A 15,933-nucleotide genomic window follows, 5' to 3' on the forward strand; every position below is an offset into this window, starting at 1 on the left:
ATTTAAAGTTGCCCTGCCTGATCTCAAAATAATGGCTTTATCTATGAATCAGATAATTCACAAGAGATTATTTCAGTGTTAGGTTTGATGCAGCGCAAGACTTGTCTTGCCAGGAGACTCACAAGTTCTGAATAATTCAACATTTTCTTTTAAAGCATTCAAGTGTATTCCTGATTATCTACAGAGAATCTGAACTTTTATCAATCAGTTCAGGCATGTTACATCAATTTCAACACAGTTTGTCAGCTCAGGCAAAACTTGTCGTTGTGGCTGAACTGTTTTTAGATCAATTACGATCAAGGAATAGAAGCAGGTATGCAGTTTTTTTTAATGCACTGGGCAACACCTGAGGCAATGAGCCCTGGGAAATGATTTTTTTTTTCTTGTGGAAAGGCCTCTGTATTTCAAGAAGGGAGAGCAACCTTTAGCATTTGTTCAGATAAAGATTCTACCACACTGCAGTGAATGTTGAAACCAGCACAGGTTCCATAAAACTTGAAAGCCTTTCGGAAGGCCATGGACATTTGCAAGAATAGTGTCAAATCACCAGAAAAGGCAGGAGGCCAGATGGGCATCACAGATTTTGACCTAGTACTGCTATGGTCAAAGGGTAGCTAATTCCAACGGAGTCATCTGGATGCTTCTCATTCCTCCCCACTCAAAACTGGCCTGAAAGAAACTTCACATCTCAGGAAAACTAATTTTGACCTTCCATTCTTAGTGCTCCTAACAGTCTATTTTTCCATAATACAACTAATCCACATCATTATGGTAGAGAAAATTTTGACTTGAAAAAGAAACTAGAAGAAAAGAATCTATGTGGCATGCCTAATTGAATCAAAGCTGGCCCTGTAAAAATGTTGAGCATGTAAAAGTAAGGAGAGGAACCCTGCTAAGCAAGTCTTACTGCGGTCTGCTCAAACAACTGTTCCCTCCCTACTAGATGGAAGAGCAAGAGAAGTCATCATTTGCTAGCCTTCAGGTAACTAAAGGAACAGCAAATAAACACACAAAATAAACAACAATGAAGACTCCTAACACACAGTCACCAGAATTACTTTAACAAAATTAGGTTAGAAGTTTCTAGCACTCTTTAGTCCTCTAGTCTATTTTATGTAGAAAACACAAGATCATCTTTCTAGCCTTGCAAATAACTGCGGGTAGAGCAATATAAAAAGCTGCAAAAACAGGGGTGTGAAATGATGAGAGAGTGAATGAAGAGCTTTCATTTTGAAAACACAAAGCAAACACAAAACCTCAGAAAATACACCTAAAAAAACCAGAAAGACCTAATCAAAACCTGCATATGAAAAATTGAAAACAGCAGATTTAAACACAACACTGACATATTCAGTCTGGCTCAGATGGAGTTAATTTTCCCCACAGCAACTCTCATGGTGCTGGGATTCTAATGAGTAGCTAGAAAGGTGTTGATAACACATCAGTGCTTGGGAAAGATCTTAGGAGAGGTAACAGCCAGGCAGGGTGACCCAAACTGACCAAATAAATGTTCCATACCATATTATATCCACCCAACAATCATAAGGTAATAGGAACAAAAGAAGGGTGGGGACACACACACACACACACGTTTGTAATATATGATATTTGTCTTTCAGAGCAACCATTACTTGTGCTTGGAAGTGGCTTGGTGATGAAAAGAAGAGAATAAAATATTTTGTTTTCCTCCACTTCTGCACAACATTTGCTTTTGCTTTATTAAACTGTCTGTACTTTGAATCATGACTTTTTTCCCCATCCTGAGGAGTGGAGGGATAGAGCAGCTTGGTAGGAACCTGATGTCCAGCAAAGCTCAATCCATCCTAACTAAATAAGTATCTTGTCATCTGACAGGTAAGTCAATCAAGAACAAAAACAACATTAGCTGCCACTCTGCAAAGGCTGTCGTTGGTGAGTCCTCTGCTACGAGAGTGAAAGCACAACCAGGGAGCTCAAACTACCTGAACTCTAGACTTAAAACAGGGATTTCAGTCTGATTCAGTTTTGAAAAACTTTGTGTTTTGGCTTTGGATCCACCTCTCCTACAACCTCAGAACATCAGTTAGTTGTGAATAAGGCATTGTCTCAAAACTTCATCTCAACACAAGCTCCTGATCAACCTGTAACAACATAATTCTACAATGTAGAAATTATTCCAAGGCTCTATTAAAACTACTTCCAGAAATATGAAAACAGCACTAGGTCCAAGTACAATCTACACAGTTTTAAATAGGATACTTACCTGTTTTTAAAAGGCCAGAATGGAAAAGTTTTATGTTGGCATATTGTTCACATTAAAGTATTCAAGAATATTCTATAATTTGAGATAAAATAAAAAAAGAGCACAGAAAAGCTGTGGGGAAAGAAATTTCAAGAATTTTCTGCAAGGAAAAGAAATTAAGAGAAATTCTATGCTTTCAGTTTTACCTTGGTCTGAACTTCTTAAGCATCTAGTTTTCTTGCACAACTATGTAAGATTATATTTTCAATATTAGAACTACTGGTTGTTAAGTAAACGGGGATAAGACTTTTGAGGAAAATTGTATTGTGTATGTTTAAAATACTAATCAAATCATCTCCCCAAAACAGGCAATCAAAATGTTTTGTGTATTTTTCCTGAAATTATATTATACTATAATGTTAGTTCTAAATTCCAGGTCTAGTTACCTTTCTGGTAAATACTTAGAAGATATATTATGATTACACAACTCTATCAGAATACCTATATTAAAATTGTTCTACAGTTCAGAATAATTCATACAACTTTTGCAGCATCAGCAAAAATCCCCATCAGCTCTCTCATGAAAACCTACAGAAATTTTGCAAAATTACTGGATAGATGATTAATTTCCACCCACCTTCATGTTCTCTTCACATTGCCTCCACACACCTATTTACTGGCATTGGGTTCTTCCCTCTGCTCTCACTGCTTAGGCATTTCGAAGTGCAAATCAACTACCAAATCACTTGATAATCTTCTTCAGTTTATCCTTCACTCGGTTTCATTCTGAACAATCTGCTACATGACTTCATACAGAGAAGAGCAGACAACTATAGTTTGAAGATTAGATTTCTTGGTATTCAATGACTATGTCTTTACTATAGCCTCTGCCTCCTCCTTGAAGACAGTCAATTAGTCATGAAGAATATGGAGGAGTTAGTTAACAAAAAAAACCCACTTTTAATGTGGAAAGACTAGATTGTTATTCATTTCTTCTTCATTTCAAATTTTCCTGCTTTCCCAAGAGAATCTGACACTGGAAGAGGTTTAAGCAATTAAAACTGAAAAAGAATTGGTTAATAACAAAAGCAAGATGCAGCTCTTACCAGTAATTTTCAGTAGAGGAAGGTTCATTACATCCGAAGAGTAACATGTGATGGACTGTGTCCATGCTGGCATGAGGCTTAAAGTCAACTGAAAAAAAATATGGCAAAACAAGTAAGCTGTCTAACCTCACCATAAGTTACATAACCAAGATAATCTTGTGCCATTTTCCCCTGTAATACTACAAATAAGACAAGTACATCCCCACCCATTTACTTGCCTTCTGCATTCCACTTACACACATTCCTTAAATTTTCATTCAACAGCCTTCCTTCTAAGCTAAAACACTGTATGTACCTCATTTATTTATTAAGAAAAAGAAACTAAGTTCCTAATGAAAACCACTGTATTTCCCACAGAAAGTAAATATGATACTAAGTTAATATTTCACTGTATCCCAAACCATAAAATTTTACTGTCACCAGTCTAATCGCTATCTACCTTTGAAATCTGCACTTGTGACTTAATAATACTCTTCTAATCCTTTCGTACTTCATAAAAAAAACAAACAAGTAGTAAGTTACAGTAAGAGCAACTAAATCTTATGTATTAGTAATATCTTCTTCCAGTATTCTACCTGGCTTACATTTTTCCCACATTTTTCTTGGGACAACAGTTCCAAGAAGGGACTGAGTCTCACTAATACATCAAATCCTTTGGAATGAAAACCAAGATTTGTTTAAAGTCAGTATAATCTCACTGACGAAATATTTCTCATTATTAGAAACTTAGATGTGAAAGTTCACCTCTTAAATGTCTGTTCTTTAACCTATGCCGTAGAAAAAACACTGGCTTGGTTTCTCAAGTACTTGTGATCCTGTTTAGCAAAGTAAAAATTTTATCCACATCATGGGAGTAATATTGACCATGAATGTGTAATGATGGCTTTTCTAAAAGCATTTTACATTCTTTTATTAGTACAGAAAAAATATGCTGTTGCAGAGAACACAATGGTTTTTAATCTTGGAGTTCAGCAGAAAGTTTGAAGACAAATTACTCCAGCCCCTACATGTACACAGACAGTGAGAACTCTCCAATTAATTGTCTTTTAGCTATTAACAGGGAAGGTGGTGAAGCTGCAAACCTGAGGTTTATGGCACTATCTGCACTCAGAAATCAGTATTTTAACACGGAGCTGTGGCAGAGTTCCTGAAATGAATGATGATGTGGGTTATCATCCCAATTTCACAGAGGAAAAAATATCAATAGCTTCTAACCCAATTTCAGGAGCTGAGCTCTGTCTGGGAAAGTAGGGAAAACCAGTCAACAGTTAAAGCATGTAAGTAAAGTTTAAGCTTGAAGATAGGAGGTCAGACTGTAAAGAAACGAGCGTGCCACAGCTGAGGGCGTGGTTTGGGAAATAAGAGATGTACCCATACACCCTGAGAAGGAACTTTGAGTGATATATATGAATTAAGAACTACTAAAGTTGCCAGCATGAAGAAAGTCCAGAGACAACCCAACATCTTTATTTTTCTAAAAGCAAATTCTTCTTGTTTCATAGATAAAAACATAATCTGTTTTATGGAGACTATTCTTGTTTTGATGTTTTTATCAGTAACGATTAGTAGTGACATTATGGTTTATGCTTGCATGGCAGAGGCAGTGCCATTCTGTGGAATTCCTACCTTACTTTTCAGCTGTTTTGGGTGTTTGAAGCTGCTGTTATCAATCGAGAGATTAAATTTCTGAAGGGGTTTATAAGCAGGTCACACATGTGAAATTTCATTTACTTTATTGTCAAAATTAATACCTGTAAAAAATGTGCTGTAAGTACCACTTATAAAGGCAGCCTTCAATAAAGGTAAAATTGAAGGTTAGGCCTTCTAGCTGCTAAGGTCACCACCTCTCCTGCTGCTTAATACTGTCTCTGCTTCTTTTTATTTTTCTGCCACTCTCCTATTGCAAGTATTTATTCTAATGAGTGTTTCAGGAAGTCTTTTATTCGCTCCACATAGCACCTATTACAATGATGTCTTAGAGCATGGACAGGACCTTCAAGCACTTTTAGAAAACTTACTACAAATACCTGACTAAATGCTATTCTCACCAAGAGGAAACAATGCACCAGAGCTAACAAAGCAAAATCAGATTTCTGGCTTACACTATTTTAACTGATACACTTCATCATTGCTTAATGAAGCATTGAAAAACCTCACAGTAAGTCTATGAGCTTAAGACAGCTTTTGTATATGGTTCCCATAACAGAGTAACAAACCTAGAGCTTCTCAGAGTCCTTTATGGATGAAAAGTAATACACCATCTAATTACTTCAATGTTTCTGAATGTAGAAGGCTCAATTTCATTTCTACAGCACAATCTGACAGGGACCTATCATAAGTCAGTAAGAAAAAGACATTTATTTACTGGTCACCCATGTAAATTAATATAAGTAGGTGAAGGTGACAGTCATGTATTTTGGCTGAGAGGTCAGACTAAATTTTTTTGAGTGTCTGTAGAGTGTCTGTAGAGCATTTAGCTCTCTCTACAGTTTCGTAATGAAAAACTAATTTTTACCAATGCCTGCACCATTAAAGATTCACCTGAGTTTCTGGTTTAGCTATTTATTAATAAACATTAATCAAACAGGATGTGGAAGAAGAAAACCACAATGATATGTTTTAAAAATAAAACTGGAATAATACTTACTTGGAAAATCACATATTAATCTCACTCGCTAATAACAGCATGTTTATCTCACAGCCATGTCACTTTCCAGGAGCAAATGGTACATTCCTAACATAAACCTAAATGTACACCAACAAACCACACAAAAAATATTCTCCTTAATCAAATTTGTCAGTATTTACAGTCATTTGGGACAGAGAAACAACTGGTTCAAACAGAAATCTCAGCCTTGACAGTCTGATCCTCCACTAAAGAACCCATAAAGAACCAAAAAAAAAAGATCCATAGGGCAAAACCTGCTCTAATTCTCCTTCCAGCTGGCAACATTTCATTAATTAAGTGTGATCGATTCCTTCCTCTGAAAATGTCTGAGAACTGACTCTGAACAAGTTTGTGAATTGTGGTATAGCGTGCCTCCAGTTTTGAAGTACTAAGTTATACCCACTGTCCTGTGCAAGCATGAATGTTTACTGGTTTCCTTTAGGGAAATAGCAAAGTTGAAGTCTGAATTCAAAGTCCTTATATACAAATTTAATAAAAATACTGAAAAAAATGTTACAAAAAATTTTTCTACTTAATAACGAACATAGTACTGCCCACATAAAACACTAAAAAAGAAGATTTCTCTGCCAAGGCTCTTATATTACACCAATATGCAACAAAAATATCTTGCTGCAGGTTCCATTATAGATCCTTCTCTTCCAAAATGTCTTGAAGGAAGGGAAAAACAAGAGTAAAAATAGGAAGGCGATGTTAAAAAAAGAAATGAATTAGCAAGTCTTGATGAAACTGTAAAGACAATTGGTCATAAAAATGTCTCTTTAAACCATAAAAGGAAACAAAGCACAAGGTATTTTCTTAGCAAATAAATTGAACTGAAGGCAGAATATGGAGCATTACCATCAAAATGTCTTAGGAATCCAGTTTATTTTTTCAGTTATGTGTATTCACACATCCTCATGCTGAAGCCCTACACAACACACAGTCTTCTCAACATCACTACACAGCAACCCAGCGACAGCTCATACGCTTGTTTTCCATTGTTTTTGTCACAAAGTAAAACAGTATGTTTTAAGGAAAGCCCATTACACCATTTATTGGCAATACAATGAAGGTAGATCTAACTTAAACCATAAAAAATATAGACTCTATCCTTTCAAAAAGATGAATCATTCTCTGTGTGCCAGTCTTCTGTGTTTATTTAAGCAACACAAAACACATGTATGCAAGTTAATAGTTTTCTACATAGCTATTTTATAAGGTAGGTCATTCCACATTCTTTCTACTCTCTACAGCTTGATATGATTGAGTCTACTCTTTCTAATCATCATGTAACTTCCATGGACTATGAAGATGCCAATCTGAGCCTTTTCCATGAGGAACAACTTCCAGTGAAGCAAAATGGAATGATCACATATTTCAGACTAACCATATGTCTATTGATTTCCACCATACGTGGAAGTGACAAAAGAGTGAAAAACCAAAAATTTTCTTCTAATTTTAAAGCATACAACAAAAATCATATATATATATATGTGTGTGTGTGTGTGTATGTATGTATGTATATGTGTGTGTGTATGTATGTATGTGTGTATGTATGTGCGTGTGTGTGTGTGTGTGTATTCCAATATATGTATGTTTGTAAGGAATGCTATTGTGGGAATACTTTAAGTTCACACAACAAGCTGGGTTTTTTACAGATTGCTCATCAAGTTCCTCTTACTCTTCAAAGCTCTACAAGACAACCAGAATGGTTTCTCTGTCCAGAGACCTCATTCTGCTTTGCAATGAGGGTACTCAGTGATCACTGGAAAGGTGACCAAATCCTGTAAAAATCAGGTGAAGAATATATAAAATTGTAGGTCTGCAAAAAAAAAAATAAAATGGGTTGAATTGCATGATTTGCACTGAAACTTTGCATAACTTTAAAGCAAATTCTTTCAGTAGGTCCTTTTAAGCATCAAAAGAAGTTTATGTTCCTTTAACACAAGCAGCAGAACTAGATGGGCAGCAACCTAACAATGAATTAAACTATGGATTTTTTCAACTCAGTGACACACTAAATAAAAGCTGCTTAAGGAGGAAGTTAGTAGTATTGCCTTTCTATGAATCAACAAAAGCAGAAGAGTCTATTGCACACAGCACAGCAAGCATAATTTATTCAAGAGTGAACACTCACTCCCTTCTATGCTCATTTTTCCTTCTGGGGTCATACAAACAAAATGTGAAGTCAGATTCTCACCTCTTTAGAAAACAGATATATAGAGAAAGCACTGGAAAAAATTTAATCATTTTTCTTAGTTACTGTAATACAACATGAAAATAAAAAAAACATATTCTATCTTCTGAGGGATTTCCACAAGAAAATCCATATGGAACAACAATCAACAATCTCATAATACTCAACATCAAAAACTACATGGGATTCCCACCATGCTTTTATTAAGCACAGATATCCTAAAATGCAACAAAAGTGTAAAGAAAGAAAAATATTGTTTCCTTTTGAACAGCTTATAGCATGTTCTGAAAGCAAAACTATCTTCAGCCAAACCAATAAGCCTTCTCTCTGTCTGAACGACTGTATGTTCATGGCAAAGCACAATAAAATTTTAACTACCACAAAGATTTTCTGAACAGATGGTGTTCTTCTGCTGATTTATATGATGACAGCATTTGTAACACATTACAATATTTCCTTCTACTTGTCAGCCATCTTATTCATGTCATGCCATTAAAAAAAAAGAAAAAAAAAAGAAAGACAGGGTTCAGTTTCTCCTCCAAGTAAAATCTTTCTACAGCCAACACTGACTGTTCTAAGTACATAGTATTTACAACCTGTACCAGGAGGTAAATAAACAGTCTGCTCAGCAGTGCAGAATTAAGTACTTGGCCAGAGACAGAAAGCCAATACTTTGCAAATGGACTGTTTGGTCCTGACTGCCAGAGGCATCCATGCAGCTCCTTAACCACTATTACTCATGAATCTCCTCAGATACAGTTTTATCTTGACTCTAAGTAACTCCCTCTAGTTTGTTTCCTGATTGAACATGACAAATGCATTTTAGAAACTCTGACATTCAAAGATTAAGCTAAAATGAGTCAAAGAAAAAAAGGAAATGTTGAGGTTCTTCCAAATGGCTTACTTAAGTTCTTTCAGTTAACCAATACTCACCTACATAGGCTTCATCATCCACTGGCAGGGGTACTGACATGCAGAGGTAGGTATCAGACTGTTAAAAGAAAAGAGAACAGAAATTACCTTTAAATTGGAAGAATTTAGAATTTAAAGAATAGAAACAAAGCATCAAAATTCCCTACACTTTTTGAAAATGAATGTGGGAATAGTGAACAAATGAGGATATATAATAGGACCATCTAGAAAAATAATATCATGTACTTTACTAAGATACTTGGGCAAATATGAGTATGTTATCTGATTTACTATTCTAAGAAATAAATTCATTGCCACAATTTATTTACATGAACAGAGATCAGTCTATAAGGTTATCAAAGTAGCTATTAAGTTGGTAGGTACACTAGCAACTATTTTAAACCTCTTTTTTCATAGGTGTTTTTTTCCAACTTCTAAGGCTGTTTAGGAGAAGAAATGTATCATCTGCTGGAATTTCACTACACCCATGAACTCAAAATCTGACAGGCCTTCACTTTCATAAAGACAGATAAAATCAAAACAGATAAAATTCCTGCTACGAATAACTTCAAACTTAATTCAAAAGAAGACTCTGTGGATAGGTGTAAACAATTAAATGCAACAGAGAAGGAAGGTACAATGATGATAACAACACGTGATTACACAGAGCAGTGATTTGCACAGATAAGGAACCATTTTTGGTGTTTTTGCTAGAAAATGGGAAGGATGAACGGAGGTTAACCAATACGACTGATGTCAATGCCTTTGTGTACTGTGATTACAAGCATTTACAGAGCTAAAATACTAAAGCCTTCTAGAAATAGAAAATACGCTGTGCTTTTTATTTAACCTGGGTTCAGACGATTTTTAAAAAAAAAAAAAGCACAACCTTATATTCAAACTTTGAAAGCAAACTACAGCAATGCTTCACAGAGCAGTAGAAATTAAGCAGTTTTCAATTAATGTCCATATGCAGTACCTGTGACAAATGAATGCACAACTCAGGTATACACAGAACACTCCTAAGTCATGTAAGGGCTTGGTTGACATTCATGCACCCAAAGAACAACTGCAATTATGAACTGTAAGACAAATCCTGGCCCTCCCACCCCTTCAACATGCCCAGTAACTCATTTTAAAAAATGCAGGGTTTTTGGCAACCTTTTTCCCCAGTCTTGACATTACAACACACAAAGAGAAGGGGTTTTTTATCAGGAATCTGAACTGACTGATCTCTTTGTATGTGTTTCCTAACTGTACAACTCATGGCTCCTTAGGTAAAATCAATAACTTACGATTATAAATGCACACCTGGATGAACTGAGAGTACTTTTCATTTTTTTCTGATGGAGAAGTTTAATATTTTGCTGCAAAGAAGATCTAGTAGAAACCATATTTCTGTTTTGTACTTGCTGAAGTAACACCTCTTGCTTTAAATTACATGTTCCAGAGGGGATTTCCCCAATAACTTGAAAACCTCATTTTCTCTTCACTCCTTTAAAAACTGCTATCTGCAACAATGAGTCATCAACTACTGCACCACAACATACTGCTCTTTTCAAGCATCTGCAGCCCTTTAAAAGAGATGTAGACCTCTTCATTATATATATATATATATATATATATATATATAAAAATTATAATTCTCTGCAATTAGAAAAACATTCTTTAATGATTCTTGCTTAATGAAATTAGATCAGAACATGACAGTGGAATCTCAATATTTTATGTGAATCTTAATATTAAGTTTAAAAATCTTAACTGTCTTCACTTTTACTCACTTGGTTCAGCAGGATATAATACACTTCATACCTTAATGAGTACAAAATCATAACATGTTTGTAATAGCTTTCATGGAGTATTTTGAGCATTAAAAATACTGGGTCAGAAGTACTATCCCTTTTTAAATGCTTTTTGGTTGTTGTTACTCAGCTTGCTGAAACTACAGCAACATACAGTTTAACGTAATTAGATTCACTGACGCATCATCTGAGATTTGGTGTAAACTGCAACTGCATGTCTTAATAGCACAGCTAGAAATATTTCACATTATAAAACTTCAACAATTCAATTTATAAAACCAACATTTTACAATTAAAATTAATTCAATGAAGAGATTTTTCTCTCATTTGAGGCTACTTTTTTGTTGTCTACTTTTCTGTGAGAAGTACATACAGATATGCATTTATATGTTACCCAGATATGTATTTATAAAAGTTACCATGGTTTTTTTGTTCCTTTTAATGAATGATATTATAGGGAAATTGTTTTCCTAACTTATTGAAAGAAGAGAAAGAGGCAAAACCTGCAATTCTCTCACCTGCTTAGGTGTCACTGCAGGCATGCGAATGTCCAGTGCAAAATCTAAAAGACCAAAGGAAATCACCAGCTGGTCACTTCCAAGGCATTCATTGGGAAGAGATGTATCTTTAGTATCTTTATATCTGAAAAAGAAGGAAGAAAGTTTTTTTTTCAAGTATTGATTTTTTTATGTCTTTCTTAAAAGAAGGGTCTCCACAGACCTAGTAAAGAAGACAATGCTGATGAGTAGTTCCAGGAGTGATCTGAAAATTTCACTCCATTACAAGTTGAGGAAAACATCTTAGTTATGCAGTACTTACTGAAGTAGTTCCTGATCTGAGCAATAAGATAATTACTTTGGAAAATGCTAGCTGAAAATGTAACCTATTAACTTATCCAAAAATTGTCGGAGGCACATGGATGTACAAACAGAGAATTAGTTCACTGCACTATGTTGAGTACTATTAAAAATTCACAACAGTTTTGGGGGGGGGGGGGGGGGGGTTTGAGACTAGGATTTATAATTCTATACAGATTAAACTTAAATTACATGCAAAGGGGCAACTTTTAATTCAAACACTATGGCATTTATAGCAATTTCTATGCTACAACAAGTAGCAAAGTAAAACAGTAAACTTGGCAACATCAAGCAAATATCAAATTCTGTATTGAATGCAACGTATAAATTAATTGTAAAAAAAATGTAGATCACCATAAAGACTGAATGGTAAGACATGAGAAACATTGATGCAACACTGATACAAGTTTTGGCTATGTATATACATGTATACAGAAGTGAGGTGGTACCCAAGCTCAATAACAGTAAAACCCTTTTTTCAGGAGCTAAGAGGCTACTTCTCTTGTCCACACTACATTAAAGCTTATCTATGCAATTTTGAATTCAAACAACCCCTAAATTTCTCAGGACTGTTCAGCTTAATTGATGTTTTCTTGTTAAAACACGATATTACCCTGCAAGCTAACTCCAGCATCTGAAATATATTTACTCTCTGTGTAGCCTCAAATATAGCTGTAGTGTTAACTAAAAAAAGTTGTATTAATTGCCATTTTATCCATCTTGAGCAGCGCTATGGATAAAACATGAATTTCTGTTTTCGGTAAGAGAACAGTACCATTTCAAATTGCAGAAAGAAAATTCTGTGCAATGATCAACACTGACCAAATATCATGACACATTTTTATCTAAGATATGCTTTTTCCCAATTTGTAATATTTTGACTGCATGCATTTAGTACATAGTATTTTCTTAAATAACCCACCTCTTGAAGACTGAAAGTGGGCTTCTGAAACCCAAACAGATGTTTTGAAACAGAAGATGCAGTATTAGCAGGTTGCTAACAAAGCCAGCCATGTCCTCCCTGCTATTTCTGGCCTGATTAGGCAAGCAGAAAAAGGGCAGTGCAGTTCTATCAGCTGTGATCTCGACAATCAGGCAGCAGCAGCAGCAGTATCATTTCACTACTTCATTATTATGTGTTCTGCAGGCATCCTCCAGCTTCTGACAGACCATCTGTCTTGGAAGGCAACGCACTGTAAATCAGGAAGGTGGATGCGACTGTGTTGTCTGTCTTATTAGCTATAAAATGCTGTTGAAGAATCTTCCCTTGCAGAGAGATGACACTGTACTTCTATCCACTTAAGGAGCTGAAAAGGACTAGCACTCCTGCTGCTTTCTGCCCAGGTTGTGCAGTTAAATCTGCATGTTACTTATCAATCCACAGCACTGGAGACTTCAAGTGGCATCACAGAAAACAGCATCAGTCATCCTTCAGAACCTGTAAAAATAGAAGGAGCTTAAGGGTGACTAACACATTAGAGCACTAGTTCTCAGCAAATTACTGCTGAGGTATTTTAATACATTAATAGGTTTTTTTCATGAGCTTTAGCCCAACCCAGTAAAGACTGCATTTGTTCTTGACTCGTCGAGTCCTTCTTTTCCTACCCTTCCCTGCATAAAGGATCAGAAAGAGACACATTTCATATTGACATACAAAATGGATTCTCAAAGATATTTTACATGATGGGAAGAAATATAAAAACCTCCTCAATATATAAAATGCAAAGTATGGAGTATTTTACATATGCAAACACTAGTATTATGGGTTCTACAAGCAGGAAAAAAAAAAAAGCACCAACTTGACATAGCAAGAATCAAGGTTCGGAAATTTTATTAACTATCACCAAATGTTTCTGCACATATTGCAGACTGGGAGAATATTTTAATTTTAATTCAAGCTGTAAGAAACCATTATGTCATTAATAAGGATCTGTTTCTTATGTACTTTAGCTGCTTTTATACCCACTTCAGGAAAAAGATACTTAAAATTATTTTTGGAAATACAGTAACCAGAACTGTTGACATCAGACTGCTTTATATTAGTTGAGTAGTTTTCTATCCTTTCATACACTGAGGGTATGTCAGCATAAACTATTAGTCTCCTCCCTGTTTAATTTCAACTGTTCTTATTTCCCCATTTTAATATGCATGGTATTTAATTTCAAAATTTTAGTACTCTTTAATAATTATGCTAGAAAATTACACCATGTTTTACTGAAGACATATATATCACTATTCTTCTATATTTTGAGAATTCCAGTTTTGGCAGAAGAAAAGTTTCCAGTCATAAACATACACAACTGTACTATGTAATAATTCTTCTAAATTAGTATAAATAGAATATACTAAATAATGTATTCTAGATTAGTATAAATACTATTAGGAAAAAAACTACCCAAATTAAAATATCTTCAAGCCCCTGGAAGACAGTCAAAATACTTTCATAAGGATGAAATAGAAAATAAGGATTCTGACATGAAACCAATGAAAATCCATCTATGTAAAAAAAAAAAAAAAAAATCACTCCCATTTCAGGGCACATGTACCAAAAAGTCCTCTTATAAATCAGAAGTGCTTAAGCATAAATTAAGAAGCCATACTGGCTAAACAGTCACTTCCTGTTGGTAAACAGCTACTCCAGATTTGCAATGGACTATTAGCAAGATTTAAAAATCTGATTATGGTAATCCACATTAAACTTGCAAATTTTATTCATTGAAGGATGGCAAAAAAGATTTAGTCGCAAACAACCGAAAATAAACACATATTAGTTCTCAGCTTGCTGAAAATATGCCAAGACTGTCCAAAACCATTCATGCAAGTAATGATACAATCTTAATTCCTTTTTCCACGTAAATTTTCATGTCTCCACTTCTTTATTTGAATAAGTGATCTAAATAGTTTTCACTGGTGAACTATACAAATCCACAACACATACAAAGGACTGTGCTGTGATGAAGACCAAAAATCATTTAAAAACAAACAAAAAAGACAAGTGTGACATGCTAATATGCTTCACATAAGTTAACTACAATAAAATTAAGCTTCACTACTTTCACTCTTAAAGGAATAACTACACAACAGTAACTATTCAGTATCTTTGTAAACTACCTGACCAGAAGTTTTACTACCTTTCTTTAGTTGTATTACCCAAGAAATTCTGGTGCTTTTTTTTTTCCCCATATCATTATGGAAATGCACCTGACAAGCAAGAAATCTAAAGAACAGGGACAGGAAGAATACAATGAGTTGTAACATGCACCGAATTACAATATCCTATTTTTTTAAAATACAAAAATATATTTTCCAATAACTAGAAATAAGAAGAAATGTTTAGCTCATGCTGGCTTTACTAAGTCTGAGATCTATTAGATCAAGTCTGTTACAAACATTTACATGGTACACAATTTAATAAAGGAGATTTATTTAATTTAAAAGAAATTTAAAAAAGGAACTAAGAAACCAGACCAATAGTCCCTTCCCATCTGGAATACAAGGGCTTCTTTATAGCAGCTTTCAATCCTCACTACAAGTTAATCATAGCAAAATATGGTAATAGCAAAAATCACCAGAACGCATGTTAATGTTAACAGAAAATGTGACAATTTGTGGCTGACCACAGGAGGTAGGGGTAAACCAATAATTTGGAATAGTCTCAAAAAACCAAAGAAATTAAGATGTAGTGAGAAAAATACACATCTGTATAGTCTCCTTAAAAACAGTCCAATTTCATCTCCAAGTGCCTTTTAAGGTTTATCAGCTGGCTGAATATGAAATATGAGGTTTAATGTATTCATATGAAATACGAGGTTTAATGTACCTAATACTTCAGATTATATCCCTGCCCAATGAAATTTTACATTTGGAAGGAAAAGAGAGGAAAAAATTTAAGAAGGCAGCACTATCCTGAAGCTATTCCAATGTAATTTTAGGTAAGATGCAATACAGAAAAACATTAGGTGAGGGAAAAGAGCAAGGATGAGAGACTCAGTAATAAGATTAAACAATTAAGGTTCATTATGTGGACATCTAGATACCACTGTTATGTTTTCAATTTGGGGTAAGAGATCCTAAGGGAACAGAAGTAATAAAGTAAAAAGCATAATTAATGACAAAGACTACAATGAAAGCAGAAAAAGGGAGATGAAAATTGGATTAGGCAATGTAAAC

The 15,933-nt window shown here is 34.7% G+C and overlaps 1 protein-coding gene across 9 annotated transcripts in view; it reads right to left on the reverse strand.

Moving 5' to 3' along the window:
• The window catches only part of PAM (peptidylglycine alpha-amidating monooxygenase), a 119,084-nt gene that overhangs the window by 50,914 nt on the left and 52,237 nt on the right, over positions 1-15,933 (reverse strand). For all 9 annotated transcript variants that reach the window (XM_059873330.1, XM_059873329.1, XM_059873328.1 and 6 more), the window contains 4 exons: positions 12,686-13,201; positions 11,425-11,548; positions 9,126-9,183; positions 3,328-3,415 (listed from right to left, as the gene is read on the reverse strand). In XM_059873330.1, coding sequence (XP_059729313.1) covers positions 3,328-3,415; positions 9,126-9,183; positions 11,425-11,548; positions 12,686-12,777 — 362 coding nt within the window. In that variant the 5' untranslated portion in view covers positions 12,778-13,201. The remainder of the gene's footprint in view (positions 1-3,327; positions 3,416-9,125; positions 9,184-11,424; positions 11,549-12,685; positions 13,202-15,933) is intronic.

This window comes from Haemorhous mexicanus, chromosome Z (genome assembly GCF_027477595.1).
Source record: "Haemorhous mexicanus isolate bHaeMex1 chromosome Z, bHaeMex1.pri, whole genome shotgun sequence".
Lineage (NCBI taxonomy): Eukaryota > Metazoa > Chordata > Aves > Passeriformes > Fringillidae > Haemorhous > Haemorhous mexicanus.